We start from the raw sequence: 23,415 nt of genomic DNA, 5'->3' as shown, positions 1-23,415 counted from the left end.
TGAAGAAAGATAACTTGAACTTTGTCCAAAATCACATATTAGAATAATGATACGTTCCATGGAACAAGAATGAAAACACAAGTACAAGAAATATACTTTTCAAATTCAATCTGCGTAAAAAATCAGTTCTATTAATATAAAACGATGTTTGGAGCCAGCTTATGCGTTTCGATTCATTTCGATATGCACTTTGGTTAATTATGCAATATTCAGTTATGTTTTTTTTTTTTCTCGAAAATGAAAATGAAAACAACCATAAAAACATGAAACATGCAACAGTTAAATAATGAATGAAGTTGATCCTTAGTTAAAAATGTTTCCCATTTGACACTCTGAATTTGAACTGATGACGGTTCTTTCAAATGGTGGTAAATGCTGCTTGTTCTCTGTTTTTGTTTAAATATAATTATACTTTTTTTTTGTAATGAAAATCGATGCACACGGTCTCTCTGTATACATTCATAATTACTGAGTGTGAACGTGGATTGTGCCTGTGCCGAGAGCGTGCTTATTCTCTACACACTATATTGGTGTGTAATTGTTTCTTTCCGCCTTTTGTCTATAACAACATATATGTACTTTGTAGTCTTCATATGCAACATTATATCGGACGAATTTCATTTGTTTGTTTATTTCAATTTGAACTTATTTGGCATTTTATTGTGTGACACGGTTAAACGTTGTTAATGTACCCGTGTGCAAAAAAGTGAATAACAGTCAACCGAATGTATATGTAGAGAGGCTAAGTCGAAACCAGTTTTTTTATACAACTTTTTCAAATGAAGTCAGTTGGCTAATTTGGGACGTAGAGTCGTCTAAAACCAAACATTGACTATAATCTGTCTGGTTTTTGATGAAACAATCACATTTAGACAGTTTGAAGGCGATAATCAATCTTTTTTCCACATGGGGAATGTGTGTACATGGCGCTATTTAAATGTGCTGAAATGCGCTGATTTTGAATGATTCTGGAAGCGCTCCAAACGTAATGCACAATTTTATTTTTTGTCAATTCAATTACATTTTGAATCTTTGAACATTCCAAATTTATGTGGACATATACGAGTTGTATATGAGTGGGATGCATGTAAATTACATCAAAATGGATTCAGATGGCAAAAATTAAGCGGATTTATACAACGAAGACACATGAGTTGATTGTGACATTTGAGATTTTGAAATGAGTGCATTCATGTTGCAATTACATCGATGTAGAATGATGCATTGACAAGCATCAGGAAACCAACATAACATATTGTGCCGATTCAAAACTATCTCCACCCGAAACACAGACACAAACACGCATTATATTTCGAAATGTATACGCAACCGAATGACTGTTACTTTGATTAACATAAATGGATACGTTCATAATATTCTGGTTGGACTGTTGTAACAAAATGTAATAGTTCGCTTTCGTTTATGAGCAGCATTTGCATTTTCAACTGAACCAACTGTTGAACGTAGCCGATAAAGGTTCACATTTCACACGGGCCACACATCGACACATCTACAGTTGCCTCGTATCTTTATTTTGCTGCGTTACTATTCGTGCGTAATTTATACTTAATACGAGCTCATATACGACTTGGGCTTCAATTATTTTAACACTATTGAACTGTTTTGTACGGAGTGTTTGCATTCAATTGCATTTCGTATTCAATAAAGTATTAAATAGTTCTTTTGTTATGTAGACCACTCTCACTCGTGCAACGTTCAAATCGTTTATGCATGCAACTATGATTTATTTATCGATTGTTGATCCTATTGAAACGATTTTTTCCATTTACCACAATTTTTTAGCTGATTTTTTTTTCCAATTTTCTAAAAACATATCGCTCTTGTTTATCGTATTTCGTTTCAAAAGAAGAAGAAGAAGAAGAAGAAGAAGAGAGAGAGAGAGAGAGAGAGAGAGAGAGAGAGAGAGAGAGAGAGAGAGAGAGAGAGAGAAAAGAAGCAGAAGTATTAGAAAGTGAGCAAAAGCGAAACCAACGTATACAGATGAAAGGAAAAGAGGCGTAAAAATTTCATGCTTTATGCAAGTGCATCACATCTTTGCAAAATTACAATGAGCTGTTACTCCAGTTACATTTACTATTTCACAATATGTAAACATACATATTTAAAACGAGCGTCGTTTGTTTTTTTTTTGGGTGGAGGGGGGCGTTTTGGCATCGTTTAAGTAAGTAAGATAATTGCTATTCTGCAACCATTGTTCTGATTTGCCGACAATCCATTTGGTTGAAGTTTTCACTTTGGATGCGGACACTCCAAATTCCAAGGATTAAACATGTATCTTTCTGGTGACTTAAACAAGCAAACTGAACACAAGCAAATAGTTGATATGACGTGCTTATCAATCGATTTTCAAGATTTTAACTTGCAGTTGCGTTCATGAATCGATAACATACATGTGTAGAAGTTAAATTTATTATTTGTAATATATCTTTGGGTGAACTTCCTCCACGCATTCAGACACGAATAATTTCCATTGCACAAAACCACTTGATAACGAAGAATGTGTAACAAAACTAAAATCCTTCGGAAACAATTGAATTATTTTAAAATGTGTTAAACGAAAAATGTAACAGTTCGGGGAAAATTTATTGCTGATTTATCAGTGAGCATCATACTGGTACATAGAATGGGAGCTCTTGATATATGTTGAAAAGAAAATCGTTTCAACATTGTTACGCTTTATACAATCGTTCTACTGTTGAAAAAGATTAGAAAATTATTATTCGTGCCCATTTGTGCCAAACATCAATTCGTATCATATATGTGAAGTGAGCTGTTATTGATTTGTTACATTGAAAATTGGGTTAGATTCGAGCACGCATAGCCGATATATAGTAAACGTCAATTATATGCATTGAATATTGCAGAGGAAAAAAAAAATATATATTGGCTCCATCAACTCAAAATGTAATATAATTGAGTTATTTCTACCCTTTAATTTGTGAACGGCATTAATGAATAAAGTTCGCAAATTGTCAGACCGCTACTTCATTCCAGAATGGTTGGACTTAAAGTAAAAGCAATCTTGGCACAGTTGAGGAAAAAAGAAATACAACACTGTTTGAATCTATACTGAACATAAACGCACTGGGTTTTGTTCGACATTCTAAAACTTACACAGAGAAATAAAAGAAACAGAAGACAAAAAAAAAAAAAATGAAAAGTAAAATCGTGCATCTATAATTACTTCATATTTTTTTAATCACTTATGCCGATGATTATGATATGCTTTGTAAATTGCTTCACGATCGTGTTCCATTTATTCGGAACATTTGAAGCAAAATATAGACGGAAATCAATGACTGTGAAAATATGTTAAGTTATATATATATATGTACATTAATTCCAATACATGAACAAAGTCGGTTTTGTTTATAATGTGGTCATTGAAATGTGATCATTAAGCCGCTAAAGTTAAATGTCATATTCGTTCAAAACCAAAAAAAAATCGAAGTTCGACATCATACAACTAAGCAGATACAATCGTATCAAACAAACAAATTTGAAAAATAGATACCATAACACTATTGTGAACATATTTTTGTATGAAATCCTTTATCAAATGCGATTATAGAGCCAATGGACGTTTTTTTATAAATATTATTGTTCTATTTTGGTATACGCTCGCGCGATGCAATGTTCCCATTCAAAATGTCTTTGCGGCTTTAATTCATAACAATGTAATTTATATTTCGATTGAAATCAACTAAACGCATTTGATTATTGCCCACTCAGCTCGAATTAATGCTAGTAAAAAGGTTTTTTTTGTTGTTCATTCGATGTGCGCATGAGATCATAGCTCTGTCTCTATGCGATATGATGCGATACGAAAGCAGCTATTTCAATATTTTAAATAACTACGTTAAACATAACGAGCACACGTTTATTAGCATAATATTGTTGAACGTGACATACAGTTTAAGTATTGTGATCTGTTTTGAGAATGTCGTGCGTTAGATGAGAATGAGAATGAAAAACGCCAAATCCAGTAATAATACACGTATAGTTTTTGAAACTGAGTGAATAACATTCGTAGTTATGTGCTTGCATATATGTGTGAAGCATGCAATCACACACATTGAAAACGTATACAAACGCAAACGTTGCTGTCGTACGGCTTTGATTACTCATAAGATTGTTTGGCGTTCGACTCATGATTCATGCTTCACACAAGTAAAAGCCAACAAATCCATTTCTTGCTCATTTACACGAGATACGAATCAACGGGCAAAGATTGTACAAATGCTCCGTTATGTTATGACTTTGTGTTAAACAAAAAAAAAAATCACCAACCACATAAACTTCAATTTAAAATTCATATCTGATGATCTTTGTTGGCTTGCTTTTGGCTCTCGTTTTTTTTCTATGTCTTTTTCGTGTCTCTTTTTTTCCAACTCAAAATGCGAATGTATTGTGCTACACACAAGTATTAATTGGAATTCATGGATGAATATGTAAGCGCATACGCTCTTTTCGAGCTAAAAAAAATCAGCGTCAACATGTTTTTTTGTGATTCATTCAATTCATTGCTTGGCTGCAAGCTTTAGCTTTTGTTGGTATACAAATAACATACATACACAAATAAATATATTGTGTTTGCATTTGCATTTCATCTTTGATTGTGTTTGACTTTTATTTAGCGATCAATCGAGCGCGTGAAAATTCAACTCTTTTTTTTTTGTTTTAAGGAAAAGGTGCCATACAAAAAATTATCGGTAATACTAAATCGGCCAATACTATTTCTGGGATTTGTTTGGCTTTTGTTTCACAATCCCATTCAATTGAACTTTTATCTTTTGCGCTTGAAAAATAAAATGAGCCAAAATGAATAGCGTTTTACTATCTGTCCAGTGTATCGAATGCCAATTTCGATATTGTGCTTGTCTTTTTTTTTTCTTTCTTATTCGTGTTTATTCGACCCGAATTGAAAATGGCTGCGCTTTCAAGTTTAAATGCATTTGCACTACTTAAAACTCAATGAGAGCACGAATTGAATATTGTGCAGTATACAATACCTGTAAATACATTTGCGTGTGCAATATGGAATAGTGAAAAGCTCAAGCGAACATTTAAATGAGAGAAGAAAGTGGCCTAAGGACAAAACAAAACCATAAAATTCCTTAATCTCTTTAAACTGGTTTGCTTTTTATTCTCGTTCTCTTCGTTTTTGCATTGTTATTTTTTTTACTTAGCTCTTTCAGCAGAAATTTAAGCATGATGATTTCAAAGCGTTTTATGCTTCTTTTGGTTGATTTCAAATGGAAAAATGAATAAAACTGATTATTTCATCAAGACTTTAAATTCCGAACCGGAAATGTTGAAAGAAAAAGAGAACTAGTAAATCTCACATTGATATGTTCATAATGCTTAGATAGGGCCACATCATTTGAGCACATACCCATGGGCCAATGATGATAACAATGCACTTTTAATCAAAATATTTGCCAATTTAAGAGGCAAATATGAATCTGTATTAATATAATCCAATTTTATGTCAAATGGAATAAATCAAGGAATGTGAAATTAGAGCACGCAAGCTTTCATATCTAATTGCCAATTTTGTGCCAATCCCATGCATCGCCATTCTGTTTGAGGTGATTTCAAAAGGTTAAATGCCTATATACCAAAAAGTTCTCTTTCTTTCTCTCTCTCTCTCTCTCTCTCTCTCTCTCTCTCTCGAAATAACGACAAATTGCCAGCGTTAAGTGGCTATCCAAAATCCGTATATGTTTTTTTTTATTTCTGTTTTGTGCTTGTGGCGTCGCTATGCCATGATAAGGCCCTATACACTTTATCAAGTTATTAATCAACTTATGGATGCAATCATATTTCGTTTTCTACAGTGCACATTCCTTTTGCATCCATACATACAAATAGAAATTCCATTTAAATGCTTAAACGATGCACTCACCGCTCATTTCAATTCATTCAGCCGATATTTCAATTGATATATCAGACGCATATATGAGCATGCTCTTCTAAAATGCATTTTTCATGTCATATTCCGAGCATAAAGAAATACTGATTATTTATAAAAGTAATATTCCCCTTCATCGGGTGTTTTTGTCGACCAAAATACAGAGATAATCTCAATTCAACAACATTCAAGAGACTACCAGCAGTAGTATAGGGTGAGACAAGAATTTTATAAATCGAACCACCCTAGTGCTCAAGTAACATCGACCCATGTGATATTTAACGATGCAAGTTTTGTAGAATCGATCGTATAAAATAAAAATGTAAAATTCAGTTCATTGGATGGCTTTTTCTTTAAAAAAAAAACATAAAAAAAATGTTATTTAAAACCTAGCGAATTATTATTTATATATATCGCAAGCATTTCAATCGATATTGATTATGAATTCAAATGTAAGACAAAATCCAGCTTACAAATCAAAATTGCATTCATCATTGAATGTATATAATTGTCTGTTAGAATTTCAATTTTATTTTCAAGAACGAACCATTAGCGAATCGATAAAAATGAATAAATTAACGAATGGCCGACAGGAAGAGTTCTTGTAATCAAATCGATAGCCATACAAATGTTGAATATTTTATTTGACCACTATATGATTATGGTAGTTTGTAGATTTATTTCGAAATAAGTTAGAAATCTTAAACCATGCAATGGAACTGGACATCCATAGATATTTGGTACATTTCGAATTTGTGACAACAACAACTTGGCTCTTTAACGTGGTTCTCAGAATGTTGACATCTAATTTAGAGTTTTATCTGTGTTTAGTTTAGTTTTATCCGCTTTTCAGAAATATCTATCTATCGAGATCCATTGTATTTTTTTTTAAACGGAGCAATTGGATAAAATATTTTCTTGACAAAATGGAGAAGAAAAAAGACGGTTAAATTGCTCCACCGTCGCGCAATTGAATGCTAATTCCATTTTCAAGCTGCGGTTTTTTTCCCCACACAATTGTGGAATTGCATTTGAAAATTGTAAATCATTAACTATGTGCGGAATACATGAACACGCATACAAATGCATAAAGAAAAACACTGTGTAAGCACTTTGCGAACAAGTGGCATTAAATGAAGTTGAGTGCCACAATATTTTGCATTGACGGTGGCATCGATTACACAATGCCCTAGCGATAAATTTTCAATAGTTTGCTTTAGAATCAAATTTATTGTAGACATATTAATTACAAACTCGGTCATATTTCCAAAGCATGAGTCTGTTTCACTCCATTACGATTTCCAAAATCCTCCATTCAATCTCTTTGGATAAGAATTGTGCTTGATGTTAATTACAATGTTACGAAATGGTTACCAATCAATGTTTTACAATAATTATTATCATAAAATGGTCTCATAGTGATTTTGCATTCTAAACCTCAACTTTGAGCAATGACATAAAATGGGAATAAAATATTTATATGCATTTCGAAAGCATACATAAAATAAAACTCAAAATGCTTGCTGAAAATGGTTTAGAATTAAACGTAGGAAAAAAAATTATTCTAAAATAATTTATAATTAAATAGTTTACATTTAAAGTACTGCTAGAAAATTCTGTGTTTTTTATAACGTTAGATTTTTTCGTTGCGTTTTTTTTTTCGGTTGATTTTTTCCCTTTTCATGCCACTGGATAACATAAATATTGTGAATACTCACTCGTTTATTGAGAACAAATAAATTATTAATTTTCAAAATGTTCAAGTGGCGTGTAATCACCTTGTTAAAAGCCAATGAATTACATGTGTTTTGTACACGTAATGTGTGGTGCTGTAGATCATGCCGCATCACATGAAATAATTTATGAAATTTTAAGAACTCCACTTAAATTCATTACAACATTTTTGCTCTTTTCCACATAAACTATCGAACTGTGCGTAACGAGCTTTAGAGCAATCTATTTCCGACATTTGTTAACCAAAATGCAAATATGAGTGCCATTTCCATTCACATGACAAACATTAATACAAAATTACAAACTATCTCCATGTGAGATAAATTAATAATATAAAAAAAAATCGATCGGTTAAAATAAATGATAATGTGAAAAGATCGAAAGTGTAATTTTCCCATGAAAACAAGACATGATTCACGTTTCACGATTCACTCTATGAAACAGGGCACATATAAATACACTCTCACCTCAATGCATTACACGTACATGCCGGAGAAAAATGGGTATATGAACGTGATTTTGATGTGCTTTTGAAAACACGTCGTTTCTTTTATTGGCCGAATTCAAGTCAGTCCAAACAATTGAGATCCATTGAGAGAAAATGGCGAAACTAAGCAGATAAAAATAGAAGTAGAAATGGCAATAATGGCTGCAACGATAACAATACAATGAATTCAGCATTATAGAATGTATTCAAGCTAAAATTCACTTAGCTTAAGATAAACAAACAATGTACCCAAAAATGGTAAAAACCAACATGAGCCTGTGTGTATATGTGTGTGTGTGTGGAAGCAAAGGAACAGAAAGCGATATGTAATAGTAAGCAAGAGAATAGCCACATCGACAAGAAAGACACGTACGATATATCCAGAGACCAAAAGTGTAATGCAATGAAAGAATGATGTACACAAACGGCTAAGTCGCTGTGTTGGAGCAAAACCGCCGATCTAATTTACATTTAATATTTTTCTTCATCTCCGTTTCTCTCACTTACTCTCGCTTTCTCTCATTCTCTTTCTCTCTCTCTCTTTTCGGTTTTGTGCTGGTTATTTTTTTTTGTTTATATGTGTGCGTTGTGTTGTGATGTGATGCGCTAGCACTTTTAGTACCATTGTAGTTGATAATAGACCGACATATCTCAAGACACAATTCACTCGAATAACGTTGAAGAGATACGACGACTTGTTACACAAAAATAATAAGAACATCACCTATATCAGTCAAGAGCCGAAAAAACGAATTCCAACACCGAAGCGACAGAAAATAATAGAAAAAAACTCAGTAAAAAGGACAGCAGGAGTGGAATCTAAAATCAAAGTGCTATGGACAAATGATGCATGAAATCGTTGAATGAATAGACTAATATAATGTTATATGGATACACCACAACAAAAAATTGCTTCTTTTCACTTTGATGCAATTGAATATACATTGAGTGTATATTTTTATGTGTGTGTATGTGTCTGTACAAATTACAGTTTTTTTCAATTGGGAGAATGCATTATAAAACATGCCATTTTTTTGTAACAAACAATCTCATTTCATGTTGCTTTGTGGATTGTGTCACATTGTGCAAGTTGCATATATGCAACAAACACTGAAATCAAAGTAAATGCAACGAGATCACGCAAATTAATATTTTTCAATAAGAATTTCAAACAAACAACCATATTGTTGGGGGGTGATTTGTTATGATGTGACTTTCGAAAAGACTGGATGAAAATATCAACGGAAATTATATAAATTCACTTGTTGAAGTTGATTGAACTAAAATTATCCAAACAAGAATGAGCAAACAATGCCACACGCTCAATGGCAAATAATCAGTAAAGTTTTGTACTTTATCGGAAGTTTATATTACAACAGAAATCATCAGAAAGAGAAATACAGACTGATAAAGGGCTTCTTAAAATGTACACATTGTATGAAGTAGTTTGTTGTTTTTGCATTGCGAGAAATACTCTTTGACCACATTTGTCCAAATGCTTTGATTTTTGAATTTCATATCTTATATTGCAATAGTCCATTGGATTTTGGGCAACACTTTGGAAACAAATCTGTTTACAAACTGCAGTAAAGATCACCATAAATTTCATTTTTATTATGTTCACACGAACAATGACTAAAATAGTGAGTAGTTGTTTATCTGTGATCAATCTTCAACATTTCCAGAGGCTTCAATTTCTTTAGAATACAAAAAAATGTTCAATAAAAAAAAATATGCCCATAGTCATGTGCAAGTGTATACCTGTGGGTTTTTCTGGGTATAAAAGGTATGCGTTACGTGTGCAAAACCATATAGTTATACCGACTTTCAATTTTGAAAGGAGGAGAACACATATAGGGATAAGATGAACAAAGGAAGCAAATGGTAAAATGCATCTGCTCTCAATTCGATCTTTGTACTCATTCGTTTATGGACATTTGTTTTGCACTTTGGTCCAACAACAATTTACCAAAATGCGAAAAATAAATGTACATAATGCACAAAATATAACAAAAAGTCCATGCAGGATTTAGCTCTTATTCTTTTTTCTTACCTTTAGGGAATGTCTTTTACGGCGATCCCTTCAACTCAAGCTCATCGAAAACAAATGCGAATTTGTGCAAATTCATAAAACGTGTGAGTACGGTATATATCCATTTTGTAGCTAATTTTGGATTTGGATTTAGGTTTTTTTTTATTTCTTCTATATTTTTCTTCGTCTCAATATGTTTCGGAAAAATTCATTTCTTATCGTTTGGGCATATTTTTTTATTCTTTCCCTATGCACATATAGGCAAACAAATATTATTCTTCGTATCATGTTTTCTCTCATTTTCACTAAACATTTAGTACATTTCGTATGAGCGTTTGTTTGTTACTTCCTTTCATAGTTGTCTTGCAATTTAGTTTTTACGATTTTTTTTTTCATTCATTTTAATGTTTTTTCATTGCCGAACATTCGCGCGTCCATTTGTTATTTCAAAAGTTTTTCGGTGTATAAATTCGATGTATTTAGCGACTATAAAATGAATATACTTCTCATACACTGAGATATTACATACAATGGAACGTGGTTGTTGTACTTTGAATACATACGTCGAAATGCATATCAGTGTATAAGAGACATTCTTCGCGTTTAAGGTAGTTCAGCATTTTGGTCTTTGTATCGCAATTCAAAGGTGTGCATTTGTATGTGGCATGCATTTATGTGAGTGTGAGTGAGCTTTGTGAGTGTATATATGTGTATATTGACGCGAGTATTTATTCTTTTTATTTTTCGAATCATTCTTTCGCTGGCTCAGTATTTTCTGATTCTGTCGTTTCGAGAGTATACAAAAAAATTGAGAAGAAGTGCATTACAGATCATAAGAAATATTGTAGAGGAAAAGGCAAAAGAATCATATTGATTCTTTGCAAACATAATTTTTCGTGTTACTCAAATCATATTGTTTTATGCGCTATGTTTTTCCATTCAAACATCAAATCATGAAAGATTTGAACACATACTCCAGAATTAACGGACGAATATAATTTCGAAATAAATCTCACTTCGCCTTGGATCAATTTGGTTAGAAATAGTCATGCTGAACGCTGTATATTTTTTTTGTCGGTTAAATTATTGTGAGAGCAAAGCATGAAGAAAATTTTGAAAAGAATCGAGAGAATAGAGTGAAAAAGGTTTGGACGCGAAGAAGAATGAAATACGATGCGGCAACAGTGCACTGGAGCAAAACCAATAAAAAAAATTTATCCTCTCTCTCTCTCTCTCTATTTTCTCGTTTCGTTCGTTGTGCGTATCTGTGTTGTCGACGACTGTCGTTCAACATTTTTCTCTTGTTTCTCATTATTTACTTTTAATATCTTGGTTTTGGGCCTGCCACTATCGTTCTAGTCGACATTTGTTCACCTGGAATGGCTGCTACAACAGGTAATAAAAAAGAAACCATTTAGAATTTGTGAAGCATAAGACTGCTACGTCGATGACACGAACCTTCTTACATGCATACACTTACAAACGCGTGAGACCTAAAATCAACTACATATACATACTCTTGTTCGCTTCTCTCTCTCTATCTACAATAAAAATTAAGATGGATGTTTTCTCTACCTTCTCTCTACCTATGTAATTTTTGTCTTTCGTTTTCTTTTACTTCTTTCGGTAATTTTTCGATGGATTCTCTTTCTCTCTCACAATCAAACATACATTTACAAAACATATACTTCTAAAATGGAAAGCAGACGATCGATGACGAAATGAATATACTTTATATTATATGTATATATACGTTACGTGAACAATGTTTCTCATATATATAGACACACACGCATACTATTCACTTATAGAGAATGATCAATAAAAGATCTATATGCAACTGCATGCACACCGAGTATTTGTTGGACGTCTGTATACTTTTTTATACGACCTTTCATCTGTGTTCTTTTATTCAACCCAAAAAACGGGTCTCGCATGTTTTCCTTTTGGTTGATTTTAAGAGCAAACGACTCTAATGGTTAAATAATAAACTCCCGAGAGAAGCGTTTTTTTTTGTATTTTGAATAAACTCCATTGCTTGGAATTTCTCGCTTCTTAGCTTAATGGAGTGTGGATAAAAGGAACAAGGAAAAACAAGGTAAATCTCATTATGGCATACCATATGGTTGAAATTTGATTAGCGTACCACTACTAAAACACAAAATTAGTAACAAAAAAAAGTTGATGAGCGCACACATTTGATTTTTTAGACAGCGATAAACTGTCTAGTTGTCGTATTTATTACGATGCCGTAAGTATTCTTAAAGATATTCAAAAGAAACACATATTTTTGATGGAATCATTGTTCAATATTCCACTATCCGATTCACATCAGTGTGAATTGTACACCGAATTGACCAAACATGGTTCTGTTTATAATTTGCACACATTTTATGCCAAGTAGCAAATATTTGTTCCTCTTTTTTTCCATATAAAAAGTGTGCAATTTCCGGTTGATTATGTTGGCTAAAGTTTATTCATTTGTTTAACTCACCTCCTTTTCACGTATCGGTTCATCTCGATCGAATGTGTATGACGTGACGATTTCACCGGTTTTTTCATTGATACGAAATTTGGCCCGTTCGTTTGCTGACTTTTCAAAGCTATACGTAATGTGATCATATTCGTCTGGATCTTCGGCATCGACTTTTATCACAAAAGTATTCCATTGTTGTTCTTCCTTCACTTTTGGTGCATAATCTTTGCATCCATTAAAGGCTGGCTTACGATTATCGGAACTATTTCGTTCAACACTATTATCGAAATCACTATGCACATGATTATACGAATGGGACGGCACAATTTCCCTGTATTGGTATGCATTATCATCATAGGCCTGACCAAGGGCCTGTCGCAAATTTCGACTACGATTCACTTCGGTCACCGATACTGATGCGATATCGCGTCGCGGCGAATCCAAATTATTGCTTAACTTCAAATTATTATTGGCACTTTCATCATGGCCGGTCGATGCATTTATTATTTGTACGATCAATAAAATCAATGTGAAATACATTTTGACGCTATACTGAAAGCGTCGACACTGTTTTGTATCCATGGTTACGTTTTATTTATTTGGACAGTTTTGTTCGTTATATATATTACCTTTGTTCACTTTTATTATATATATAGATAGATATATACTAATATAATATAATTTTTTTTTCTAGTAATTTTCAATTTAACACACACAAATTTTCAGAAAATGGTAAATCGATGCAATCGTTTCTTGATGACTCATATCCATCCTTTTGCTGCTTGTGTTTGTTTCACACGTTTGTTTGTTTGAATATGAAATTATTTTGAAGTTTATGTCTGATTTTAGTATGTTTTATTCACAAATGAGATGATTCGATTGTCCCAAAGGGGAAAAAATAACAACATCAGCCATTTCATGTCACGATTCATCATAATATTTCCATTGATTGAAATCGAAAAACAAATAAATTTTGTCGCACTGGGTTTATAAAAACAAATGGTATGAAACCAACAAATGAATCATCTTTCGTGATCGCCGATTAATTTGATTCAAATGCATTTGATTCTTTTTTTCATTTTTATACGTTGAAATGACATTTCGATATAATATGATCAATACACAAATGAATCACTTTTGTGGTAAAGAAAATGTATTATAATACAAAAAAAAATCCGGAGAAAAAGACGGCGAATGTCGTGGAGGTATACAAAAAAAAATCACTTGCACGAACAATGAACTTAAAGCGCGACTATCGTACACTTATACACAAACACTTGTTGCCACTTCTTTCAATCGGTTCGTTCGTCCGTGTATATACGATCGTATCGAGACAGAGAGCAGCGATATTCGGCAATCACGCTCTTCACCACTCAAGCTACAAACATGAACTGGTTTCTATTGTCGCTATTTACTTTTGGTTTGGTATTTGCCGCTTTACCGTGCGGCTATGTTTCCAACATGGATAACACGATGACTGTGTATTGTGCTGTTGATTGAGTGTTGTGCATACATATTAAAGTTCGTATAGAGATGCATTGACTCACACACACTCACACACACTCACACACACTCGCACACGTTTGAATCTCAAACCATTCAAACGGCATCACAATAGCGGCAACAAAAGCTATAGCTTATTTATTCTACAATTCTCGTTGTACTCTTTTGGAAGAAAATTTCAACTTTTTTAATGGTGTTGTCCGATTTGAAAACATCTATTGACATCGATTTCATTTAAAATGCTTTGCATGAAGTAATAGATTTTTTTGGAGAGAAAAACATCGATATTTCATTAAATTATTTTAAAAAAAATTCATTTATCTTTCGGCCATCGGGAGTGTAAAAAACAGATTTTTTTTTTTTAATTAAACAGAAATCAAATTAAAAATGATTATATAGTAGAAGTATATGTGTTTTTATTAAACGTATACACGGTATGCGCTTATGACTCACAGTCTGTTGTGTGCGGACGATTTGTATGTTTGCGGTTTTGACAATCTTGAAAGACAGAGACAGACAGCATAAATAAACTCCAGTTTGGCTGATTGAAGTAATAATATTGGGCGCATAGAATAAATACAGTGTCCAATTGGATTCATTTTGAAGCATTCGAATAAGAATTGTAGAAAGTTATCACATATTGAAATTGTGTGTATACATTTGTGAATTATTAAAAGTTTTTTAATTTCATTCAATTTTTTTTTAAACGAACTCAATTTAATTGAAAATTTAATGATTACAGTAGTATAGTAATTAAGGCGAGATTTGTTATCATTTTTAAAGGATGCAAGTACTTGATAACGATTTTAAATGTTTGCCGATACAGCTGCTTCTTTTCATCATTTTGTTTGCGCTTATGTTATAAACAAAAATTTTATTGGCCGCAGAGAAAAGACCAAGTCTACCATCTAGCGGCGCATGCAATATATGCAGATATGTTGAAATCTAGTACGCATTTCCATTCTGATTCAAATGCACGAACAAATACACTGGTATAGAATACAAAAATCCCACCACGTATTAGATGGCATCGGTATGCATGTGTGCGTATGCGTGTATCTGTGAATGAGCGTGAAAGAGACAACTACAAGTCGGTATTTTGACGAATATGATTTTTTTTTAAATGTAAATCCAGCGAACAAGTTTTGAAGTTGGAGTTTTCATTCAATTCTATCAAAATTCTGAATTCATACGTGTAAACAACAAGCAATTTGAAGCAGGACCCCCATTCTCAAATCGGTAAATTTGTTTTATTCTTTAACAAAATCCATTTGACATTCGATGAGTAATTGTGTTAATTTCTTTGTCAATGAACTGAGAATAATATTGATGTCGCTTTTGGGTGCAAGATTTTCGGTTTTAGATGATATCATTTAAGCGATAGAAAGCGAATAGTGCTAACATTTACAATATACAAGCAAATCTAGTTCAGTAGGAAGAAAGTGGTCGTTTAATATGTGACAAAAATTATAAATCAACTTAAAATTTTCCAGATAAATTCGATACAAAGTGTCCATTTCGAATAATTTTACACTTGTGAGCCAAATAAGAGGTGTAACTCCAAACAATTGCGGCTTCTTCAGTCCAATTTCCTGAAAATTCGTGTCGAAACCGACACACACAAAAAAAAACAGACCAAAAACAAAAGGCATACAAATTTTTACCTTGATTTTCTTTTTCATTAAATTACTTTTCGGTGCCACAAAAATTCAACCAAAAAAATTGAACTCACAAACGAAATCTTTGTTTTTATTTTCCTTTTTCCCTTCTGTTTATTATTTTTATTGGTTTTATTTTTAATTTTTGTTACGCATTTTATCATTTCTGGTGCTCCGCCACAACATTCATCGGTTTCACGGGCAAAATATCGTCTCTTGGATTTATTTGCGCCGATTGGACGGAATAGAATAAGGCGCGGTTACAGTAGACGTTATTCAATTGGTTCGAGACTTTAAATTTCATTGCATTCGAAATAAATTGATTAATTAAGTACGAGCAGAATGGAAGAGATTAGTGATCCCGAGAAAGTTCGCATCGTATCCGATTTCATATTGCATGCACCACCCGGTGAATTTAACGAAGTATTCAACGATGTTCGAGAACTGCTGAAAAATGATGGTCTACTTAAAGAAGGTGCAAGCCATGCATTCGCACAATACAATAAAGATCAATTAACGCCGGTTCGAATAGAAGGTTCCGATCATCAAACGATTATCACAGAATTCAACGATTTGGGTAAGTGTACAGTTGTACACACTGTACAATACTATCAACTATCATACTCACAGCAATAAAAAATGACATATACACGCCCGATTACTCATACTTCATACAAGCGTATTTTGTTTACAACGATATGACAGTTCCGTTAGAAGCTTTGTTTAGCGATTAAAATTGATCCAATTGTTTGTGTTTTTCTGATGTAATCTCAATGTATTAAATTTAATATATTTTCTTTTTTCATTATTATTGTGAAACGGTATCGTGTAGGTGGTAGCCGTTTTTACGATCCACGAACGAAGCAATCATTTAAATATGATCATTTGCGAAAAGAGGCCAGTGAATATCAGTCGTACGAACCTGATTCATTGGCCGAACTATGGCGATCTGCTCTTGATATTGAGACATTAGCATATACCGCCAATCATTATCGGCATGGTGTTTCGTCAGTATTTGGTCGCTCACAAAATGGCCAAATTACTTTAAATGTTTGCATCGAGGATCATCAATTTCAACCGAAAAACTTTTGGAACGGTCGATGGAGATCACAATGGCATTTTACATTCACACCAGGCAGTGGCAGTGCATGTGAACTGAAAGGTGTTCTAAAAGCACAGGTATACATAACAAATTTCCACTTGAATCAAATTTCGGTGCAATTGATTCTTTATATATGTTGTACGAAAATTACAGATCCATTACTATGAAGACGGTAACGTACAATTAGTGTCTGCAAAGGAATGTCGCGAATCAATTATTGTAACAAATGAAGTGGCCACGGCTAAAGAGATCATTCGTATAATTGAAGAAGCAGAAAATGAATATCAATCGGCAATATCGGAAAACTATCAAACCATGTCAGATACCACGTTTAAGGCGTTGCGAAGACAATTACCGGTCACTCGAACGAAAATAGACTGGAGCAAAATTGTGTCATATAGCATTGGAAAAGAGCTAAAATCACAATAAGAACAATTTGAGCAATTTTGAATGAAAAAAAGAAGAAGAAAACAAAATTAACAACAAACAAACGAACTGAAAAACAGAAACAGATCATTTGCAATAAAATATGCCAAATGAGCCATTTTTTTCAGAATCAATTGAATAAATAAATCGATAATTGAAAGGGAAAGGCTTTTTTGGTCAAAATGTGAACTAAATAAGAAAATCGAAAAAAAGAAAATTATGCGAAAATCACAATAAATTCCAATGGAAGCCTTTTTCACTCATAATTACATGCATTATACGAAACATTAATTATTATTCAAATTGTAGATAAGTGGCAAAATATGGCATACGGAAATCTATTCCCATTCAAATCGATTCCAAAATTTTAATTTAATTGAAAAAAAAATAAATAAAAAAAACAACAATAATAATTTATTGCAAAATGGCAATGGAAATAAATGCGTTATGTTCCTTATATCCCATAATAAATCTAATATTCAAACATTGTAATTCAACGGATTTGGGGAATCTGTTTTCAGTTCACTTGCCACAAGAGTTCGAATAAATTAAAAAAGGTTGTTGAATTCAGTCATAAAATCTGACTAGAAAAACTCCGCTTTGGTATAGTCTATTTTTAATGCATCCCGATAAAATGAAACCAATTCCATTTTAATTTCCATTTGACATCTTCTAAGGATTTAAATAGCTGGACACACTTTTACAACGTATCAATCCGTTTCCAATTTTCGCTCTCGAATTCCATTTTGATAAAGACTTTGCCAAAATTCCTACTATATTAATACTTTAGAACATTTTTCATGAATTAAACGATAAATTACGAAAGTAGTTTATTATAATTTTCTTCTACTAAAGCAGTGGATTGAAATTTTCATTTTTACAAAGATTTTTTACAGTAAAATTAAATATTCGATATATAGAGATTTCATTGGGAGACGTCAGTCCACTAGTTTAATAAAAATAAATAAATAATAATATTTCATTACCGAATGTAGTAAAATAAATACGAAAACATTGCATTAAAAATGGCTAAAAATAAGAAACTCGAATTTGTTGAATTAAAAAATAATAGCATAATTTAATTGAAACATAAATTGAAATCATTTCAACACGATGGACATAATATACGACGCATACAAAAATTGAATGGGCGGGAACGAATATAACACTTGTTAAATTTGATGACTCTTAATTATTAAATAAACAAATGATTAAAAAAAAATTCGATTCAACATTTTTTATTTAGCTAAATGTGTAAAAATTCGCGTCAATTGTAAAAACTAGTGCCATTTAATCCTATAAAACATTCTTTGACACATGTGGCCGTTTTTAGGCGTTAAGAATGCTTTGTAGGCCATTTTCAGCCCGTTCAAATGATTTGATAAGTTGGCGACCCTGAATAATGTCTTGATTTAGTAAGAGTGCCTCCTTACCGCGATGTAAATAATTTTGAGCCAAAAGTAAGATATTTTTATTCGATTCTATTCCTTTGGTAATTTGTCGGCGATTTTGCTCCAAAATAGCTAAATGCAGTTCAAACAAGACGATGCCAGTGTATAAGGTGAGTCGCATTGTATTTGGATCGATTTTATCAAGAATATTTAGCAATTGTTCACACATTGTGATCTTTTTCTCTAGTATTTCGTCGGATAATTCATGATGCATGTAATTTTCTTTATGTCCATACCTAAGAGAATTATAGAACAATTTAAATAAAAAATGAATTTTTATAAAATAATGAATTTGCCTTACATTTGTATCAGCGAATGTCTAAGTGCGAACATATGAAAATGATTTTCGTCTAACAAATGCGATAATTTTTCGATGAGCGTTTCAAAATCTTGTGGTCCAATTAATGCTTGATTTTTCCTCGATACAGATGGCATCATCAAATCGTCCACTTCCTGTTCTATATTCGTTAAAATGATTTCTATTTGTTGATTTGGGATGGACACATCACATCGGTCACAAAACCATTCAGAATTAAGATCAATCGGATCTTTCGGTAGCAATACACCACCACACGTCTTCCCAATATCACCAATACACTTCATTGCACTAAAATTTGTACCTAGAAAAATATATATATATAAATATATGTATCATAATCAATTTTGTAATATACAATTCTGTCATATACCGAGTTCGGTTGAATCAATGCATCGATCACATTTGCATACAAAGTATTTATTTGTTTGAAGATGTTCATTTCGCATGTGAGTACCTAAGGAGAAAATCACAAAAAAAAATAGAATAAAAATATTGAAGATAAAATGAATGGAAAAAATTGGCATACCCCATAGCATGTGAGTGTACATGATGCTTAGGTGTTCGCCTTTTTTAATAGTTCTTCCGGCGCGCATTGTTATTTTGAAATTTTTTTTCGTATCAAATGTATAAAAACAGTTGGGTAGACACGAGTGCTCCAAAATACAAGCATTTTCAAATAAGGCGCTAACTTCTTCATCATTTTCATGGCCTAAGGCAATATTTAAAGCATTCACTTCCATAATTCCACAAATTCGATGTAACATTTTTTTGTCGCGTTTCTCAACAATTTTTTTTCCCAGCTCTTTTTCAATGTTATCGATTTCGGACCAGAAATTTTCCATCAAATATGATACAATACGTTCATCAGCTTCTCTGAGGAAATTATAAAATTAATGAGCTGGATATGTATCATTATAATCGAATTTATGATTGTTTTACTTGTAATAACGCGTGCCAAGACGTTGCTGATCATGACTTTCAAGCATCATTACTTTCTCCCAACGATCCGGATATTTCCACTGCAGTAATAAGCACCGTAGGGTAAGTAAGACTTCACTTCGATATTTAAAGGTTTGATTCGTATTACGACGCATACATAAAATGAAACATTCCACTCCGTGCATTTGTGGATCTTTGAGTCCTATGCAATTGGTTTGACATACTGGCCATAGACAACTAATACAAACATATTTATATTACAAAATATTTATGAAAAAAAAAAACAATTCCTCACTTTGGACATTTATTTCCATTGATTGGTGTTGGCTTGAAACATCCAACGCACGGAAAATCAGGTGATTCCGTACATTCCCACTTCGGACCAATTACCAATGGTTGTTCTATAAATATCACACTTTTTGCGGGTATATCACGCGTGCAAATCAAATATCGTCCCAGTTCATCTGATGTTGCGATCTTGAATGGTCGACAATTGATTTTGTGTTTCGGCCAATCTTTCTTTTGGTGATCAACACTGCAATAATTCACTGACTTACAAGCCGTGCACTTGAATGGAGCATTTTTATTGCAAACTGCACAATTTTCCATTATTTAATTTTCAGTAGCAAATACACAATTCGGCACCGTTGACACTTATGTTTTACTATTGAATCAGTGCTATCTTTTCTTGATCGCATAGCTGAAATATATTTAGTATTTTACGGCGCCTGCGCAAAATTACATATTTTAATATCTCTTTCTCTCTATATCTCTCACTGTCTTTCTTGCTTAGATTGGTTACCATGTTCAAATTAAAACACGGCAAATTATGATATTATGGTAAAATATCCAAATGTAGGACTATTTTCCAAAACCCGAAAATCTTAAAAATAAATGATTTGAATACAACAATTTATGAGTTTTGCATAATATCAATGGATTTTACATAAATGTAGCTTTATCTAGTTGCTTCATGAAATTATACAATTTCGTGTTTTTTTTTCGATCTTTTTCTCGATTTTCCGGCAAATGGTTGTGTGTCGACCATAGTTTAAAATAAGCGTGAATCAAGCAGAAAATGTGAACCAACGCATGAAAATGTGAATCAAGAAGTCCGGCTTCGTGAATCAAGAAATCCGTGAATTAAAAAAAATGTGTGAATCAAAAACAAAGAATTTATATAAAAAATTGATTCTATGATACATTAAAATAAATATTTTTTATCACTAATTAACGTTTATTTTTTAAGTCTGTAGTGTCATGCGCGCCGCCAAAACGGATATCTACAATACATAACCAAAATATGTGAAAAAAAAACCAAAGCTAAATAAATAAAAAGACATAATAATCACAGCTTCTGCAGGTGACGATTCAGGGGGGGTTAATTTCAAAATTTTCCAAAAATGTAAAGGGGTAACTTTTTCTATTTGGACTCTCTCAAATTCAAAAAATATATCATTTGATAATGTTCAATCCTAGGGGAGGTGTCTCAGAGCATTTGTCTCTAAAAACCCAAGCAAAATTGAAAGATTTTTCAGTACGCCAAAAAATCCTAGCAAATTAAAAGATTTTTCCCTTAGCCATAAAAAACCCTAGCAAAGTTGAATATTTTCTCCTGCTTCAGAAAGTGAAGAGCTGAAAAAGGTCTTCACTTGTTTCGCGAGAATCCCTAGCAAATCGAAAGAATATTTTTCGCAATTTGTAATTAAAGGGGTAATTCCCAAAATCTTTCTTCAGGGGGTGGGGGTAATCCAACCCCTCGGTTCTCTGGCCAGAAGCTATGATAATAATAATAAATTAAATTAAATTAAAGCAAAATATGCGTTTTAATTCTTGCTTAGTAAAGTTTTGCTTGAATCAAGAAAATGTCTTATTTTACGAGGGCTGCTCCATATAGAATTGGCAATATTTAGTGTTGTCCGATACAAACCATTGTCATATTCGTTAAGTTTAATATTTGGTAGCATAAACGATCTCAGAACGTTCTGTCATACGCGCGCTATTTGTATTGTTTACAGTGACATCTAAATTGCGTCTCAACAAAAAAAAATAATTTTACTCGTGAAAATTCTCGTGCGATAATTTACTACGACTTTGGATTGGGTGTATCTCAACAACAGTGTTTTGATCAACTTCATTTGGTCTTTGGCGATGAAGCTCCATGCAAGGCCACTGTATATCACTGGTTTACTGAATTCAATCGTGGTCGTCATTCGCTCATCGACGAATTCCGTGAAGGTCGTCCAAAATCGGTTGTTGTTCCAGAAACTATCGATGCTGTCAGAAACATGATAAAGCAAGATCGTCATGTCACATACCGTGAGATTGAGGCATCCTTGGGCATTAGTATGAGAAGCATACACACGATTTTGCATGAACATTTGGCCGTAAAAAAGATTTGCTCTCGTTGGATTCCACATAAATTGACCGATGACCAAAAATTAGCTCGTGTGAATTGGTGCAATGAAATGCTCAACAAATATAACCGCGGTGCATCATATTCCGTCTATAACATCGTCACAGGCGACGAATCGTGGATATATATATGCGTATGAGCCCGAAACTAAACAGCAGTCGACAGTATGGGTCTTCCAAAGTGAAGATAATCCAACGAAAGTTGTTCGTGCTCGAAGTGTTGCGAAGCAAATGGTTGCCTGTTTTTTCGCAATTAGTGGACATGTGGCAACAGTTCCACTAGAGGATCGTAGAACAGTCAATTCTGACTGGTACACCACCATTTGTTTGCCAGAAGTGTTTGGTGAATTAAGAAAAAATAGGATAGGTAGTCAATTTCCGGTCGATGTCAATTTTCGAAAAATCGTATATACTACTAAAATGTACTAATTATGTACAATTATGTACAACAATTTTTATGATTATGTACCAACAAAAAATTTTCAGAATTTGGATTTTTAAAAATTGAAAATATCAAAACCCGGAAAATGTTTACCCGAATTTGTACAACACCAAAGTTATACGTCGTTAAAATGTACAAAATATGTACAATTCAAATCACCCATCAGATTTGAAAAATTTTCATCGGGTCACTATCTGGAGCCAAAAGTTCAAAAATCAAAAAAGTTCGATTTACGGATTTTTTTTTTTTTTAATTTCGTACACCTCCAGTGTATACGTCGTTAAAATGTACAAAATATGTACAATTCAAATCAACCATCAGATTTGAGAAATTATCATCGTGTACCCAAATTTCACCCAGTCCAATTTTTATAGCAGTTTTTGAATTCGCCGCGAATGGGCAACTTTTTAATCATCCATATTATCATAACAACGTATATTGTATAAAAATGTACAAAATATGTACAATTCAAATCTGTATTTAGATTTGCAAAATT

General features: G+C 32.8%; 3 protein-coding genes across 6 annotated transcripts in view; 1 reads left to right on the top strand and 2 right to left on the bottom strand.

The window, feature by feature from the left end:
• The window catches only part of LOC116339064 (DE-cadherin), a 63,747-nt gene extending 49,622 nt beyond the window's left edge, over positions 1–14,125 (bottom strand). For both annotated transcript variants that reach the window (XM_031764698.1, XM_031764697.1), the window contains exon 1: positions 12,683–14,125. In XM_031764698.1, coding sequence (XP_031620558.1) covers positions 12,683–13,246 — 564 coding nt within the window. In that variant the 5' untranslated portion in view covers positions 13,247–14,125. The remainder of the gene's footprint in view (positions 1–12,682) is intronic.
• A 937-nt stretch (positions 14,126–15,062) lies between these two features.
• On the top strand, positions 15,063–17,951 carry LOC116339173 (F-actin-capping protein subunit alpha). Of its 3 annotated transcripts, XM_031764887.1 has the most exons (5): positions 15,063–15,406; positions 15,661–15,815; positions 16,074–16,402; positions 16,658–17,004; positions 17,081–17,951. In XM_031764887.1, the coding sequence occupies exons 3-5, from the start codon at positions 16,168–16,170 to the stop codon at positions 17,354–17,356; spliced, it is 858 nt and encodes a 285-aa protein (XP_031620747.1). In that variant the 5' UTR covers positions 15,063–15,406; positions 15,661–15,815; positions 16,074–16,167; the 3' UTR covers positions 17,357–17,951. The 3 variants fall into 3 exon arrangements, with proteins under 3 accessions (XP_031620747.1, XP_031620746.1, XP_031620748.1); XM_031764886.1 differs by lacking the exon at positions 15,661–15,815 and having other exon boundaries at positions 15,064–15,406; XM_031764888.1 differs by lacking the exon at positions 15,063–15,406 and having other exon boundaries at positions 15,466–15,815.
• Positions 17,952–18,453: 502 nt separating this feature from the next.
• On the bottom strand, positions 18,454–20,714 carry LOC116339172 (SET domain-containing protein SmydA-8-like). The gene is made up of 6 exons (XM_031764885.1): positions 20,358–20,714; positions 20,063–20,299; positions 19,650–19,996; positions 19,494–19,577; positions 19,106–19,424; positions 18,454–19,040 (listed from the first exon to the last, which is right to left on the bottom strand). The coding sequence occupies exons 1-6, from the start codon at positions 20,669–20,671 to the stop codon at positions 18,683–18,685; spliced, it is 1,659 nt and encodes a 552-aa protein (XP_031620745.1). The 5' UTR covers positions 20,672–20,714; the 3' UTR covers positions 18,454–18,682.
• Positions 20,715–23,415: the final 2,701 nt, after the last annotated feature.

This window comes from Contarinia nasturtii, unplaced genomic scaffold, assembly GCF_009176525.2.
Source record: "Contarinia nasturtii isolate CC-2019 unplaced genomic scaffold, AAFC_CNas_1.1 Cnas_scaffold_493, whole genome shotgun sequence".
NCBI classification, from domain to species: domain Eukaryota; kingdom Metazoa; phylum Arthropoda; class Insecta; order Diptera; family Cecidomyiidae; genus Contarinia; species Contarinia nasturtii.
This window is presented reverse-complemented; position numbering and strand designations above follow the sequence as displayed.